The sequence below is a fragment of the Mchenga conophoros genome, linkage group LG10 (assembly GCF_057382185.1).
Source record: "Mchenga conophoros isolate Kocher_MC1m ecotype Shallow Benthic linkage group LG10, M_conophoros_male_GT1.1, whole genome shotgun sequence".
Lineage (NCBI taxonomy): Eukaryota > Metazoa > Chordata > Actinopteri > Cichliformes > Cichlidae > Mchenga > Mchenga conophoros.
Window position 1 is genome coordinate 23,926,158 of NC_140535.1, and position 17,032 is coordinate 23,943,189.

Consider the following 17,032-nt stretch of genomic DNA (forward strand, 5'->3'; position numbering starts at 1 on the left):
AATATAATGACTGATGCATAACATTTAAATTCTTAAGTAAAGACCAAACACCTCATCATGGTTAAATTACAGTAAATTCCTTATACTCAAAGTATGGCTTTTGGTTTTGGTGATGTTCAGTGGTCCTATCTGTCCACACCTTTGAAAGATTTCTGGGACTGGAGAATTGAAGTGAATCTCCACCAAATTAATTCTGTAAATACTAAAATATTCAACTGTAAGTCAAGCTTAGAGTTTGTATGCATTTATTATTGAGTTTATCCTCCATTGGTTATTTGTGCTTTAGACTCCTGTGTTACTGTATTGTGATGTATTTCAAAGGTATACCCACTGCACTGCAAAAGCAGTCTTACTCACTATACACCAGCATACACTGATTTCACCTGACATCAGAAAATAAGCACAGAGTGTGGTTTGCAAAACATTTCAACCCACTTGTTAAATGAAACAAAGCTGATAAAACTGAGTGGTAGTCAGTTTAAACATGGGGTAAAATAAGCAATGGGGGGGTCTGTCTTTAAAAGATCCTTGCAAGACTTTTGACATATGTTTACTATGCACTGAAATGAAAAGACGACAGGATGGGTATGGTCAGATAAACAGTGATTTCAACAGGCAGGAGGACCTGGGGAAAATGGAAATTAGGTAAGTTTGTATGTGTATTCAGTTAAAACACACGTGTGCTTCCAGCTTACCTCTAATGCATTTGTTAGTGAAGTCTATGCTTTACTGTGTTTGCTCAATTACGGTTGACCCGCAGTGAAAAATGCTACTTTTTGCCATTAATGGTTCTGTTTACTTGTATTAAATCAATGCTGCAGATGGGATCCGGAAGGAGACAATTTGGGGAGATTTTTTGTTTACTTGTGGTTGACATTTCCTTTTTTATATTATTGTTTAAGCTATCTGTTCCCTGTGTGTGTTTCTAAACAACTAGAAAGCATATGGGTTCATTAATGTTAATAATTCCAAAAAATAGATTGTTTTTCAAGCTGACGCCAACTACTGGAAATCTAATATCAAACCTATTGTTTTTTTTCAGTGTTTTTTTTCTCATAACTGTTACCAATTACCCTCTTACATACTGGAAATTGTTGATAGCAAGAGAAGAAGGGTTATCAGACACACCTTCTCTAAGGTCTTCTCTCTTATCTTATCTGCTCCGCTTCATCAAGTCAATGAGTTTGCTTGAGCGAAATCTGACACATGGACGTTTCTTTCCTCCCTCACCCTGGGCCCAAAATCAGCTCAGGGGCTCATATTCCACTTGCTTTTCTCAGAGGAAACCGAAATGTGGGGTAGGGAGGGCAGTGTCCGAAGGGTGGGGCCTTCAGTAGTCCGAGCGCAAATCGGAATCTACACATCTAACTTCTTCCAGGGGGTTTTACAGTGGTTTCTTTTCATTTCATCACTTTTCAAGAAATCGGCTCATCCTCATCCTGCTTTTCTGTTTCCTTCTTTCACAACTTACTTATCTGTCTTCAAATAAGGCCATCTGAGTTGTGAAATCTGTGAAACAATTCTTGCAATGGAATGATCTCCCACTTTAAAAAAAAAAAAAAAAATTATATATATATATATATATATATATATATATATATATATATATATATATATATATATATATATATATATATATATATATATATATATATATATATATATATATATATATATATATATATATATATCTTATATAAGCAAGTCAGTTTTCTCTTCATGTTTTCTCTGCTTTTTTTTTTTTTTTCGCTTTCCCTTTCGGCTGAGCAGGTTGGTTAAGGGGCTTTTTAAGCGCACTTTAGTGGGTTAACGATCAGCCTGTTTAATCCCATGGGTGTGTTTGAGCATGCATGGGTGTGTCTGGTGTGAGTGTGTGCATGTGTGTAAGAGATAGGGAGGAGGAGGATGATAACCTTGAGTGAATTGGAATCAGGATATCCAAAGAAAAGTAGCACTGTCCCTCATGGACTTGAGGTAAAAGTCTGCTTTTGCACCTTTGATGCTGCCCACAGAAACACAGCAGGAGAGTAAAGCTGCGCCAGCAAGGACCACAGGAGTCTCGCATCAAACTCGCAACCCATAAAAATCTATTATTTTTAGGGCTTTCACAAGCTTTTATTAAGGCTCTTCCAAGCTTGTGTGTGCATTTGCTTGGTTACGTGTTTGATTTGTTTTGTTTATTGGCTGTCTCTGTCTCTTTGTTTTGAGCTCTGTTGTTGTTGTCATAATGTATTAGCTTTCAATGAGTTTGGTACAGGCTAAGAAAACCATTGCTGCACTTTGACAGCTAAACAGATGCTGTTTCAGTTTTCTAATAGACGGTAAATATTTAATTGAAGTTGGTCATTACGCTCCAGACTGTACTGTTTGCAGTGCGCCTTGGGCTAGAGCGGAATAACTTGCCGGTGTTTTTGGCCAGAACAGGTTATGTAAACCGCAGTTGTGTGGTGTTTTATTTTTGTTTTTATTAAGCGTGACACCACCTGATTTTCAACCACATTTCTGGCCTCCATTAGCGACTTTTCTTAAAATATATTTTGCTCCGTTGTTTTGTTTCTCCTCTTCTTAGGTTTAAGCGGGTTAGATTGTCCTAACCTATATTAGTGTCAGCTTGAAATTAGTTTACTACAGATAAAAAGACTGATAAATTCATGAGTAAACATGACAGGCAGTAACTTGTGACATGTAATGTCAATACTTTTGAGAACTGGGGGGAAAATTTTAGCTTGTCTGTAAAATCAACATGTTATTTAATAAGGGTCTCCTCCTGAGTACGACTGATGAAACAAACCTCCTACTTTTTTACAATAATTATTTTTTTCCCTTTGCAAATCTTGCACATAATGCTCAAGAGTTAAACATTTATGATGAAGCTATGAGCTATATGTGTGCTTGCTTACTAACAGTCCAGTGGCGCTCTACGCAACTTAATGTACTGTTTAAAGTAATCATTTTAGACTTTGTAGAACTGCTGTTTCTTTTTAACTGTAAAGCAAACAGAAAGGAAGCACAACTACATGAAAACAAGTTTTCCACTCTGCAGTTGCAGGCTGCAGACCAAAGCAGACTGACTGACAGGTTCTTAAGTAGACTTATCACTTAATCTTCTAACTGTATTTTCCAGCAGAATTATTTTGAATTAAGGAATAAACTGTCATCTGATGTGTATCAGATCACATCAGCCTTCCACTTTCCAGTGGTCTGCTGATAATGCGGGATACGTTTCAGTGTTAGAAAGAAATCATGTGGGTAAATCATAAACCCCTTATTAGCTTTTAAGAGAGTTCTAGGCTCTGTATCAGAATAGCAAAAATTTTTAATTATAATTCTTCTTTTTTTTTCTTCTGTACTGTTGATGACTGATTATCATTTCATGGTGCAATAAACACTTTGTCAAAGCTCTTTGTCAGAGGAAACTAGTTTGACAGAGTGATTGCATTGGGTTCTTTTTATTTAGTGTCGGTTCCTGAAACCAGTTCCCGTGTCGTTGTCTCCCCCCCCCCCCCCCCCCCCCCCCCCCCCCCGTGCAAGCAAACTCTTACTGCCCTGCTTCTGTGCTCCCATAGTTTTCTCACTGTACATCGACAGATTTCAATTTGCATCTACCAACTTCATTAATCTTTTTGCAGACAGGGGTGGGCGTATGTAAATGTAACCCTCTATTAGTCAGCCAAAGCCATCATCACTCTTCTCTGCTAATGCTTCCAATGTAGCTGGAGACATTTTCTCTGGCCTGGCCTCTAGTAAGACTGCATGCATGTTTCCTTTTTTTCCCCCTCAGACCTCAGAAATTGATCTAAATGATAATAAAGTTAACCAACAGGCTGGTGAACCTAAATAATCTCAGCCAAGATAAACGTCAGGGAAAATGATCACTTTCCCTGCCGTGCTTCCTTTAAATTGTCACTCTCAGCACTTTTTGCTTGTTAGCAGGTAATGATATAGAAATCAAAGACGAGTCAGTCAGTATTCTTACTGCCATCTCTGTCTATGACTTCAGAAACATTAACCTTTTTTCATGCGGCGTGTCAGGACAGACACTGAGGTGATACCGGCGTTTCAGCTTCTCCTGCATTTACAAAAATAAGTCTCACAGTCTAGTATTTCATTGGGCCACTTTTACTTTTGATGCTAAGGTTATGGTTGCTTCTATTCTTACGCAGTGTTGCAGAGTGGAATTCATTTGTCTTTGAAATCTTGTATTGATGATGGGAGAGTCAGACTGCTGCATAAAGCCTTCTCCATCACATCCTAGAGATTCACAGTGGGTTAAGGTCTGGACTCTGTGGTTGCCAGGCCATGTGTGAAGTAAAGAAAACACTTGTGACCTGGCCAGTATTGACACCCCTCCTGAATCACCATGAGTGTGCTTCTGAAAAGTTTTGTCCTGATCTATCCCCGGTGTCCAAAGCTCTAAGCTTTGCCATGTAGTTTTCCAGCTCCAGTACATTTCCTTATTATTATTTACATGTTCTGTACTATAATTACACATGAAGAAGGTTACTTTCAGTTACTTCCTTGTAACAAGGGGTCACTGCAGCAGATAGTTCTGCATAGATGATCTGGGAGATTTCTACACCAGATGCCAGGGGTTTTGTTTCTCTGGCTGAAACCAAATCAGCAATCTTTTACTTGACAAGCAAATGTGTGAACTACTACACTGCAGAGGCATCTTTTCCATTCATTCATTTATGTTTGCCTTTATCTCTTCTTCTTTTATTATTATTTTATTGAATAAAGCCTCGCGTAGCCACAAAATTGCAAGTTCTTCGACATGCAACACACACACATACTAACCTTAATGAAATATGAAATATACTAATCTGTATTTTTTTCTTTTTCTTTTGTTTCCTTTCTTGTTTCTTTCCAGTTCTTTGTCTCTGTTTAGTATTGTGTTTTTTTTAATAACATATTGGGCAAACAAAGACAGAAAGAAAATGATGTCTCATGCTCCCTGAACCACTCTTTCTCAGTGTGAGTCTGATGAATCCTGGCGTTGTCATCTTGGAATATGTTTTAATCTCCTGCTTACTTCACTGATTCTTTCTTCATAATAAAAAAGCAATGTTATATACTGAGAAAGCACGTTTTGGGCTTCTTATCCCAGCATTATCATTTTTTCCAGTTCTCTTAAACAGTTGGATGTTCACGTCTCTGTACAGTCCTTTACATGTTTATGCCATGATAAATATTTATTTAGCATAAATATTCTGTTAGGTAACTGCTTCTTGCTTAACATTGCATATGTTGTAAAACGAAAAGCAGCATGATAAGGAAATACTTTCTGTCACCCTTTCAGTACTTTTTAGTCAGCAGTACAATATTTCTGACATAATGTTAAAAATAGTGGTAATGATGACATTTATGGTAATTAGTCATGAGTTGCTGAGAGGAAAAGTGTCTTTCCTGTCAAAATGCTGTTGTGAGAGAGAAAGAGGAAAAAGTGCATGAAAGGAGAGAGGAGACTTTCTTCTGAGGCCGAAGCATTAAAATCCTAAATGAAGGCTAATTACATAAGAGGACAAGGGGAAATGCTGTGCACCCTGAGGCCTTGGCCATCTATCTGATTTAAGACACACAATGTGTCAGCGGTAAATCGAATCTGCAGGGAGCAATTGGAGGTTCTCTGCACACACACACACACACACACACACACGCTTGTATTGTGATAAGGCTGCGCAGCACACAGGATTTATTGCACTGGTGTTAGAATTATCCTGTCATCTTCTTTATTTTATTAATCAGCTTTTGGTCAAAGATGTGATGGAAAAAAATGTTGAGCATTTGTTCCACTGTGAGGTTTTAGAGCACAGTGTTTGGCTTTGTGGTATCGGTAAAAGCGAGACGATTTTAGATGTGATGACTAGAAAATCTGTTTTATTTAAATTTTGACATTTTTGTCTCCTTTAAATAACAAATTAGCAACAAACTGACTATTTGTGATTTTTAATCAGTGATGACAAGTTCTTTTTAAGTTGTTTTGCAGAATCAATTTAGACTGCTTTGTAAAGAAGTGTATAATATTTTGAAATGTACTAAAGTAGAACAGGGTTGTAGGAAAAAAAAGGTGACACGTGAGTGGTTGTACTTGAAATATTCCATTCTTTCACAGTTATATATGTTAAATAGCAAATGATTAACTTTTCGTTTTTAAATGTAATTGTTTAGCTGCTCCTGGGCTTTATTGTATTCATCTATTAAAAGCTGCCTGTTGTATTCAAATGGCACACTGTATTTTATTATACACTGTATATACTTATAAAAATGTAACATGCTACTGGTCTGAAAAAGTAGATCATCTGTATCTCACACTGGAATAAACTTGCAAGATTGTGCCATTGCCCTTCATTTTGCTCCCTGTGGTCGACACCATGTGGCCCAATTTCCTGTAAAGCTCCACATTCCAATACAGCATAACTTCTCTCCAGGGATTTAGCACGTGACCTCATCTAGCCTAAACCATGCCCTTCTCAGAGAGAAACAGTAGAAGTTTTGTCTCTTGGTTAACTGCTCTCCTCTGTTCTGCAGATTATCTTGTACATCAAAGTGGAGAAGGGCCTTACTGTTAACACACTTTGCAGTTTGACTCTTACTGTAGCTTTGATTTGTTCCTTCCTGGCTTCGTCTGCCTACGCACATGCGCTTGTCTTTGCTGACTGTGTAACTGAAGTGGGGCACAGAGACGAGACTCCTGCAGGGTAGTTTTGGTGATGCTGCACGTTCTCTGCCATCTGTCTGTCTGTCTGGATCTTAGTAATGACATGCTCAACATCATTACTGTAAATGATAAAGTACAAGAGAAATGGTGAAAAGAATAGCAGGGATTAATTGCTGCGATGGGGGATTAGCAGAAACAAGGAAAGAAATGCCCTTATAAGAGTTCACATTACAAATGGAATACTGGCCTACAGTGTCTCAAAATCAACTCAATTAATCTAAATATGTTAATAATAATGGATTGGATTTATATAGCGCTTTTCAAGGCACCCAAAGCGCTTTACAATGCCACTATTCATTCACTCTCACATTCACACACTGGTGGAGGCAAGCTACAGTTGTAGCCACAGCTTCCCTGGGGCAGACTGACAGAAGCAAGGCTGCCATATCGCGCCATCGGCCCCTCTGGTCAACACCAGTAGGCGGTAGGGTAAAGTGTCTTGCCCAAGGACACAATGACCAGGACAGAGGGCCCGGGGATCAAACCGGTGTCCTTCCGGTTACAAGGTTACAAATGCGCTTCCCAACCCCCAGCGCCCCGGTCGCCCAAATAAACAAGTTGTTAAATATTATTAGCCCTTTAATACTTAAATAAGTATTATCCCTTCTACAACCAACTGTCCTACTCTACCCTACCCACCCCATCTCTTCTTTGTTTTTGTTTTTTATTTTTGGTTGTTGTTTATATCTTTTTCCCCTAAAATATTAAAGCATGTAAGCTGCTAATGTCATTATACACTCACAGGATCCTTATATTAGTTACACATTGTTAGTGGGTTCCTCGTTCATGCTCAGAACTGCTTTAATTCTTCGTGGCATTGCTTCAACAAAGTGCTGGACAGACCCATATTGACATGATAGTATCACACAGTTGCTGCAGACTTGTCAGGTGCACATTCATGATGTGAATTTCCTGTTCTACCACATCCCAAAGGTGCACTGCTAGATTGGGATCTAGTGACTACGAAGGTCTTTTGAGTGCAGTGAACTCATTGTCATCAAGAAACCAGTTTAAGATTATTTGAGATTTGTGACATGGTGCATTATCCTGTAGCCATTGTAAGATGGGTACACTGTGGTCGTAAAGGGACACACGTGGTCAGGCTGCGGTGTGGTGGTGTAAACAATGCTCAGTTGGTACTAAGGGACCCAAAATGTGCCAAGAAAACGTCCCCCCATACCATTACACCACTAGCAGCAGTCTCAGCTAGTAATACAAGGCAGGAAGGATCCATGCTTTCATATTTTTAAGCCAATTTCTCACCTCGCAATTCAAACAAACAAAATGTGGCAGCAGAAACTGAGACTCATCAGGCCAGGCAACATTTTTCTAATCTTTGTCGTTCAATTTTGTTAAGCCTCTGTGAATTATAGACTCAGTTCCTTGTTCTTACCTGACTGGAATGGTACTTTTGTGGCTTTCTGCTGCTCTAGCCCATCTGCTTCAAGGTTTGATGAAGCTTTCAGAGATGCTCTTCTGCACACCTTGGTTGCAAAAAGTGGTTATTTAAATAACTATTGCATTCCTATCAGCTCAAGTCAGTCTAGCTATTCTCCTCTGGCATCAACAGGACATTTTTGCCCCAATAAACTGCCGCCCACTGAATATTTTATCTTAGATGGACCATTCTCAGTAAACTCTAGAGATAGCTGTGTGGGAAAATCCCAGCAGATTCGGCAGTTTCTTAAATACTCAGACTAGCCCATCTGGCATCAACAACCATGCCACTGAAATCACCTTTAATCCTCATTGCGAAACTTGTTTTGAACTTTAGGTCATCCTGACCGTTACTACATGCATGAATGCAATAGATTGCTGCCATGTGATTGGCTGAACAGGCATCGGGGCAGCTGGACAGGTCTTCCTAATAAAGTGTAGGTATAATGTTGAATATTCCCTATAAACAGTTTTTAAATAGTCTAGTTATTTGTTTTCACAACACAACAGCATATCATAAATCCCCAAAGCCTTAGAAAATCCAAAACACGAAGCTACTGAGAGAGAAAAACCTTTAAAGCTAAACTATTTTGCAGCAGCTCTGAATCAGGTCATTCACTGCTTTAATTATCTTCTCTTGTAATTCTTGTTCTTGTAAAAGAACTACTTCCTAATGTAATGTTATGCTTAATCATAACATTAAGATGATTGCTGTGCAGCGCTTTGCATTGTGTTTACTTCACCACTGAGCAACCCTGACTACACAGTGCAAGTTGAAGGAATAAATTCCACTAATTCCTGATGAAAAGAGGCGACAGAACAGATTGAAGTAACTCATTTAGTTCTAAAAATTCCCCAGTTCACTGCCTGCCACAGTGGAAATGAGTGCTAATGAGATGTCTTTGTGTCCACTTTGCTAATAATTCTTTGTGGGCATCTGTGTCTGGTGTATATTTGAGAATAGCAGCATTGAGGGAAGGAGAAGGAGAAGACGCAGTAGCAATAGCATGGCACAAACTGTTGCTACGTGTGAGAGGAAGTCAAACTGTTAGGCTGAGGTACTTATTTGTGCTTTCACTTGTGTCCTATCTTTTTGAACTTCATTTTAAAACCATCCTCAAAAAGAGCTGGTGGACAATTTGTTGAGTAGGTTTTTTTGAAGTTATGTTCATGTCATAGTAGTTGAGACATAATTTACGCTTGATATTTACGCATTTTCTAGTATTACCAAATTGAGCGGACTATAGTTCAGCACTCCTTGCATGAAGGTGAGAAGGGATGCCAGCAACAGATTTGAGTGCCGTACACTTTCCTTCTTACAGGCTGCATGGCACAAAGACTTTTTCAGGGAGGTATAAATGCAACATTTGAAGAAACCGTCATGCTTTCATTTTTTTCTATTGAGTCTCACATCTGTTTGATGTTTGCTTCGAAGACACTTTGAAAATACTTTGTGAGGATAGTCGCGAACAAATGTTCAAGTTTTAGGTTGGGGAAGAAGTGACTGATGCTATGAAATGATGATTGAAATGACAGCCGTGCGTAGGAGATTTAGACATTCACATGCGAGGATGGCAGAGTTGGTGGGTGAGTGTTGTTTAGCAAGAGAAAGAAGGGAGACGAAAAGAGGGAGCCATGACACAATCACATGACAATTTTTGAAACAAGGGTAGCTTTATAACCCCGCTCCTCTCTGGCAACCAAAGGCTCTGCTTAAGTAATTTGAAGACCAGATCAACAAACCCACACAGGTTCCTATTAGCAACACAAACTGAAAACACACACACACGTACGCCATGTATTCCCGTTCCCGGGTAGGTGAGTTGGATAATCCCATGACTCGCCTGACCTCCTCCATACTCCCTGCAAGTAGTGAATCTGGATTGGCTGAGAGGCCGGGCTGGGGTGGGGTTGGAGGGCGTCCGCCCCAGCGGCCGTAATGCGAATATTATATAACTTGGAAAATGAGGTAGAGTGAGGGGGGTGAGCAGTGAGAAAGGAAGAGGGAGGAAGAGAGAGACGGATGTGAAGAGAGTGAGGAAGTGAGAGTAGCAAGAGGCAACAAAGGAAGAGTACAGTAAAACGGTAAAATTACACAATGGCTTAAAAAATGGAGAACAGACTTATTGTTTTTATATTTTACTACACTGACTAATATTTGCTAGAGCAGGGACGCAGGCTACTTTTCCTGTGCCATCTTATATGAAACTGTCAGACTTCCTTTCTTTTCAAAACCCAGGGCTTTTGTTACACAACAGATTTCAAATTTGAAACTTGTGCTATGTGTCAAGAATTATTTGCAGCATTTGTTGTTTTGTTTTGCAAATATCATTCATAAAAATTACATATTTACAATCAAATATATCTAAAATAAACCTGCAAATCTCAGTTAAAATCATAAATCAGTGTCCAAACAGCTTTTTATTTTTTGCTTATCAGTTAAAAATTCCACATAAAAATGTTGACGTTTTATCGAATGGAGCAGCTACAGTCACTTTCGGTATGCGTCAGGATCCAACACTGTGAATGCTCTTATTTTCTACATCCCTCCCATGGGCACCTCATACTTTCTGCTCCCACACATTAGCCTAAAAAAGCTTTGATCTGAATGGAAAAACTAGGCTTACTGTATATCAGTTCCCACTGTAGTTACTGCTATATGATTCCCCAGTGACAGATCAGGTCAGCTCAGTTCACGCAGTCTCTCCATGGTTGCTACGGGCAATTTATTTATTTAAGACTGTTGTCCATGCTGCTCTATGTCTTCTACTGCTATATCACATAATTTTTACTGGTGTCCATTAAACAACACGTTACTGCAATTAGTTATAAATCAGGATCCATTTTAATGGAATGTAGTTTACAATGAACACCATATGCTATTTTTAGACACATACTCTTTCTTAGCATGTGTTCAAACACAAACGCACGCAGCGAAAGCGATGTTTGTAGGTAGAAGTAAAAGGGTGTGGGAAGTCACTGTCATCATGGCCCAGCCTTTACTTTCCTTCATTTGCCTTTTAAGACCAGGTTCTAGACTGATGCAGCAAAGTCCGTGCAGTAAATCACAAATACACACACACACACGTTCCAAAGGCAGTTTGGGTGATGAAAGAGCAGCAAAGGGCCATGAACTGCAACCTGCTTTTTGTGTTTATTCGTGCCTTTTCCTCAAACCCCCCCACTGGAAAGTATTGGTTAATGCGTATGTAGGTGGGTTAATACACTTCTCTTTTCTGCATGTGTACATTTGGCACTTTGTGTCTTAATCACTGTGCAGAGTTGGCTTGTTTGTCAGTACATACAAACCCTGTTGCCCGTGTGAGTGTGTGCATCAGAGAACGATCGACTGTGTGCACGTCTGCTGTGTTCTAGCCCAGTATGCATTCCTAATGAGGCTTGACTCTGTGCTACATGGCTCAGAGCCACACATGATGTCTCAGCAGTGGGAGGAGCATATGAAATGGCTCGCAAGTAGGGGTGGGGGGTTATAAATCTTTAATCCAAACACCACCCTGTGGTCATTTTACATTACCAGCAGTTGAGTCATGCCGTAACAGACCAGAACAGAAATTTGTAGCATGTGACATTTTGTTGTTGTTGTTTACTGAACTTTTAAACATTAAAAATGAGAATAAAAGAAGTGATAAGATAATTTTTTTAAACATATAGCTACTCTACATTGCAGTTGTGTTAATTTTGACAGGATATTTTGTTTTAGTCTTAGCCATAATTTTGGCATCCAAATTCTTTTATTTTTAATCTAGCTTAAGTTGATTAAATATTATAACATTATAGTAGACTCAATATGAGATTTATTCAGTTGACCCAAAATAAAAAGTGTAAAAGTTGGTCATGAGGGTTGCTCCATATGGTTTTCAAAGCATCTTCTTTTCAGTGATATCAAATACAAAATGTGTCCATATGTCTACTGCCCTCTTCTTCCCAAGCAGTTGATATTTTGTCACATTTTCATGACAAACAGGGAACATGAAAGCTAGCTGTATTATTTGCCAGTGCAAGAGACTTCTTCAGTTTTAATAAGATCAACTACAATTGTGAGCTAGATGGCTGAAAATCTAAACAGACACATTGCCTCCACTTCAGCTGCAGAGGATGAGGTGCCTGCATTTGTCAGTCTTTCTAAACTTCTGTGTTTACATTTGTTTAAATCGGATGATTGGTCACAGGTGGTCTCCCACTTCACTGGCCACTTTTTTGTGGTCTCCTAGAAGTCCAGATATTTACAGCTCAAGCTCTGCCCCATAATAAGTGTCCACAGTTTCGTCAGTTGCTCCTTTAAGTAGACGAGTAATGAGAGCACCAGAAAGATGAGCACATAGCAGGAGCATTTGCCAACATTCACAGAGTTCCAGTGTGGCAAATAAAGTTTAAACACATTGAAAGTTGATTTGATTTCCATCAGTCTATACTCTTCCGTTTATCCTTAGAAGCAACGACCATAGGATGAGAGGCAGGGTACACCCTGGACAGGTTGCTAGTCTGCTTCAGGGCTAACACAGAGAGACAGACAAACCATTCACACTCATATTCAAACCTCTCGGGAAAAAAAAGAAATAAAGGGTTTTATGTCCACTGAAATGCTTGGGCTTTTAACTCTTTTAAGGTCTGCTTGAATTTTCATTGTAGCATCCCAAATGGGCGTGTTGGGGAAATTCCACATTTGCAAAAGCAAATTTTATAGACTTAATTTACAATATTATGCAATACCTGTCATAATGAGGTATTCTGTGTTTGTTTCCTTACGATTATGGCTCAGTTGCTCATGCTGGAAATGATTTACCTAATGACTTCAGATTTGAAAAGCTGTGACACCACAAGTGGAGTTGTTTGCCAGGTTGATGATGAACAAATAGCATAGATGTTTGTTTTTGGTATGATCCTCATTGTTAAAACAACTCATTTAAAAAGTCCTGTGAAAGGACCGCATCGAGCCCTTTGAAAACACGACTGTAGCAGAAATGAAAAATAATTGCCCATCAGTATATTTGTGTAAAACTCTGCCAGATCCCTTGTGTTAAGGAAGGATCTGAATGTAGCACACACACTAGCATATTTTGGCTATGTAATGACAATAGCCTTTTAACTGACATATCATGTAATTAAAATTAGCAGTCATTCAGTTGTTATAAAAATCCTTATAAGTAATCCCATCTTGCATCAGGATCACTGGTGTGTCCTAATATATGGACTATGTACAGGATCAACTGAACAATAAGGGGAAAAGGACTGTTTTGTATATACATTGTCTGCACGTAACCTATATGTGCCAAATTTGATTAGACTATTGAAGCAGATTACTGTACTTCCAGCTGAAACTCCTAATAGTTTCAATTTGTGGGTTTGATGAACCATACTTAGCCTCTGAGGTTATAGTGATGCAGAAAACTAGGTCTGAAATTGATATTTAACAGAGGTGCATTTATTTTTGTGGTGCAATGGAACAGTACTTGTGGAAAAAGTATTCTGTGTTTTGTGATTGCATACTTTGCTCAGATGGGGATCAGAAGTTTAGCTGGGACTGCATTCCGAATCCAGATACCATTCGAACTTGGCTGCGTTGGAGTCATCTTGACTAGCTCACCATAGATATGAATAGACATCTTAGCTTAAGGTGTCTTCCAAGATCCATCAACGCTACTCCCCTTGGTTGCGGTCCAATTTACATAAGCAAGTGTCGTCTTTCCAATGACCATCAGAAACTAGGCCCTGTGAATTTGGGTCATGCTTTTTTAGATAGCAGTGCTGCTGATCTGTGAGGTGGATTCAGAGTTCCAGTTAATGTAATCCACTGTACTTTCCAGTTCTGATTGAACATGTGGAGAAAATGGACAGCAAAACACTTGAAGCCTTAGTTGAGAAGTGATGTTGTATCAGCACTGGAGCCAAGATATCTGTGGACCTAACGCAAAGTCATTGTCAGGCTTAGCAAGCTAATCCTATTACATAATCCCCATATACATTCCAACTAGTGTGCTACCAAAACAAACAACAGGGGAAAGATTTAAGTCCTTTAATGCGGTCAAATTCCTGTGATGGATTACACGGCAGTGTCAGTTGAACACAGCAGACGTAATGTATTCTTGGTTTGCATCCTGCCACTTAACTTGCAGTGCAGCTGTCAAGTTGGTCTTAGTGACTAGTTAAGCCTCACAGTGCACTTCATGTATGTAAATCTCTCAGTTGGAAATAACAACGTGTATGACTGTGTGTGATTACACAAGAAGTATAAAATTCTTTACTTTGTATCGTAACACACTTAGAAGATTGGACTGAGATTTAGAGCCTAGATACAGCACAGAGAAGCTGTTAGTGATAGGCTTCATTGGATTTGGCTTAGAGTTGATTTGTTTTTCACTTTAAGCATTCATTAATGAAAAGACATCTGGCTCATCATTGCGTTGTGTCAACCTGGGGAAAACACTGCAAACACTATGAGGGTTTGAATTCCGATGAGGGATGCATTTTTTTTTATCACCCTAAGATTTGAGTCGGTTCTTTGTTCTGTCTCTGTAATACTGTGTATATTTGGGATCCGTTTACAGAAAATTGCATGACTAAATTTGGGCTCATTCAAAGGTGGTGTGAATGAGTCACCCTACACATGACATTTCCATGCTGCAAATCAGCATTCTTGACACATGTTTTCCCCCTCTTTCCTCTCTCTACATATTACAGTTCATCACCCAGAGAAGGAGAGATCAGCAGCTCTGTGGTACCTGCCCAATCCAAGACCAGCGGGCAGACTCATAAGATCTGTTTGGTGTGCTCAGATGAGGCCTCTGGATGCCATTACGGGGTTGTAACATGTGGCAGCTGCAAGGTTTTCTTCAAGAGAGCCGTTGAAGGTTGGTCTCCCGCAATCTGCACCCACTGCCTCAATCACTCAGACACGGCACACTCCTCATTAATGCTGGAAATTCAGTTTTACTTTGAATGATGGTACTATGGATGTTTAAATTACATATGCTTATATACATATGCACTAAATTGCTAGTATTTATTACAAGTTTTCTCCCGTTACACTACAGCTCTTGATGCTTCTGCACATCTCTGCTCTGTCCTGAAGAAGAAAATTTAATGATTTCTCCAAGTTCAGGGTCACAGTTGAATAGTAGAGTGCAGGGTGAGATCTTATTTCTTCAATTGTTTGTGGGTTTAGTACATTAGTTGTATTTCTCCACCTCTTTTATTCCCCTTCTTGTTTGTTATGCCCCAAAGCAGGGACTGCTTACAACTGGTTTTGATTACCAACAAAACAAAAGCGTGCAGAGGAAAGGCCGTAATCCAGAAATATCATCTTTCCATTTTCTTTTCCAGCTTTCCAATAAAGTGGCCACGCTCTCTAGCCAATTTATTAGGTACACCTTACCATACTGGTTTAGACCCCCTTTGCCCTAATTGTTCATGGCATCGATTCAGAAAGGTGCTGGAACCATTCCTCAGAGATTTCAGTACATGACCTGTTAGCATCACACAATCGCTGCAGATTTGTTGGCTGATAAGACTCTCCGGTTCCACCACAGGCCAATGTGCTTGGGATTATTCAAGCTTTGTGAGGCTGAGGCGTTTAAGCAATGCTCAGTTGGTGTGAAGGGACCAAAAATGTGCCAAGAAAGTATCCCCCACACTGTTGCAACACCACCACCAGCCTGACCGCTTTTATACAAGACAGAAGGGATCCATGCTTTCATGTTGTTTACACTAAATTCTGACCCTGTTGTTTTCAAATGTTTTCAGTTGTCCAATTTTGTTGAGTCCATGTGAATTTGTAGCTTTAGTTTCCCATTCTTAGCTGGCAGGAGTGGGACCTTGTGGGTTCTTCTGCTGCTGTAGTTCATCTGCATCAGAGTTTGACATGCTGTGCGTTCGGAGATACTCTTCACCATATCTTGATTGGAACAAGTTATTGTTGGTTTCCTAGCAGCTCAAAGCACGGTGGCCATTCCTCTGACCTCTGGAAAAAATACCCAGAGAATGCCAGGGCATTCTAGACACTTGCCACTCATTAGATGTTTTCTCTTTATTGGACCATTTTCTGTAGCCCCCAGAGATGGTTCTGTGGGAAAATCTCAGCTCAGAATACTCAGACCAGCCAGTTGCTGCCATGCAGCTTTCTGTGTACATATCTGTGTTAACAAGCAGTTGAGCAGGTGTACCTAATGAAATGTCTAGTGAGCGTATCTTCTAATGGGGTACAGGCAAGGTATTTGATTTTATTTGATTATATTTTTGTTGAATCACAGTGGTTACATAGACCTATTTAATATGTGCACAAACAAGTAAGAAAAGGTTAGCTACATATGTACTTCAATGTGCATATTTATCTCTAAATGGTTTGTGTGTCAGAATGCTTTGGAGGGACGGGCAAGAATGCATTTGACAAACCGTATTTTGCATTAAATGCTTTTACTGTCATGCATTCATCCCTGAGCTTCTCTTCTGCTCTCTTTCCATTCCCTTTCTTTCTACAAGCTGCCTCTGCAGATGTGTTACAGGTTGCTTAGATAGGGTTTTCTGAGGTGTATTTTAAGTCATTATTAGCGACTAACCCTAACCCTAAGACATCAACTTCAATTTATCATTGCCCAAACTTACTGAATATGCACAGAAATGACTCACTTAATTTCAGGTATCAGTTAACATAGCCCTGTCCTTTTCTTTCATTTCTATGCGTTGCTGGTGAAAGAATACCTCGCGATCAGACTTGCTTTAGGGAAATCATTACTCTGAATATTTGGGGACACGGTGTAGATGGATTATTTGACTTCTGCAGCAGTTAAGGATTAACTGGGCCGGTTTTTAATGGAATTTATTATAGAAACATTTCACAGTCTCCAACATAGAAAAGGAAAA

General features: G+C 39.4%; 1 protein-coding gene across 2 annotated transcripts in view; it reads left to right on the forward strand.

Annotated features, from left to right (window-relative positions):
• The window catches only part of LOC146566001 (glucocorticoid receptor-like), a 63,239-nt gene that overhangs the window by 21,826 nt on the left and 24,381 nt on the right, over window positions 1-17,032 (forward strand). For both annotated transcript variants that reach the window (XM_085289494.1, XM_085289495.1), the window contains exon 3: window positions 14,855-15,024. In XM_085289494.1, the coding sequence (XP_085145620.1) occupies window positions 14,855-15,024 (170 nt within the window). The remainder of the gene's footprint in view (window positions 1-14,854; window positions 15,025-17,032) is intronic.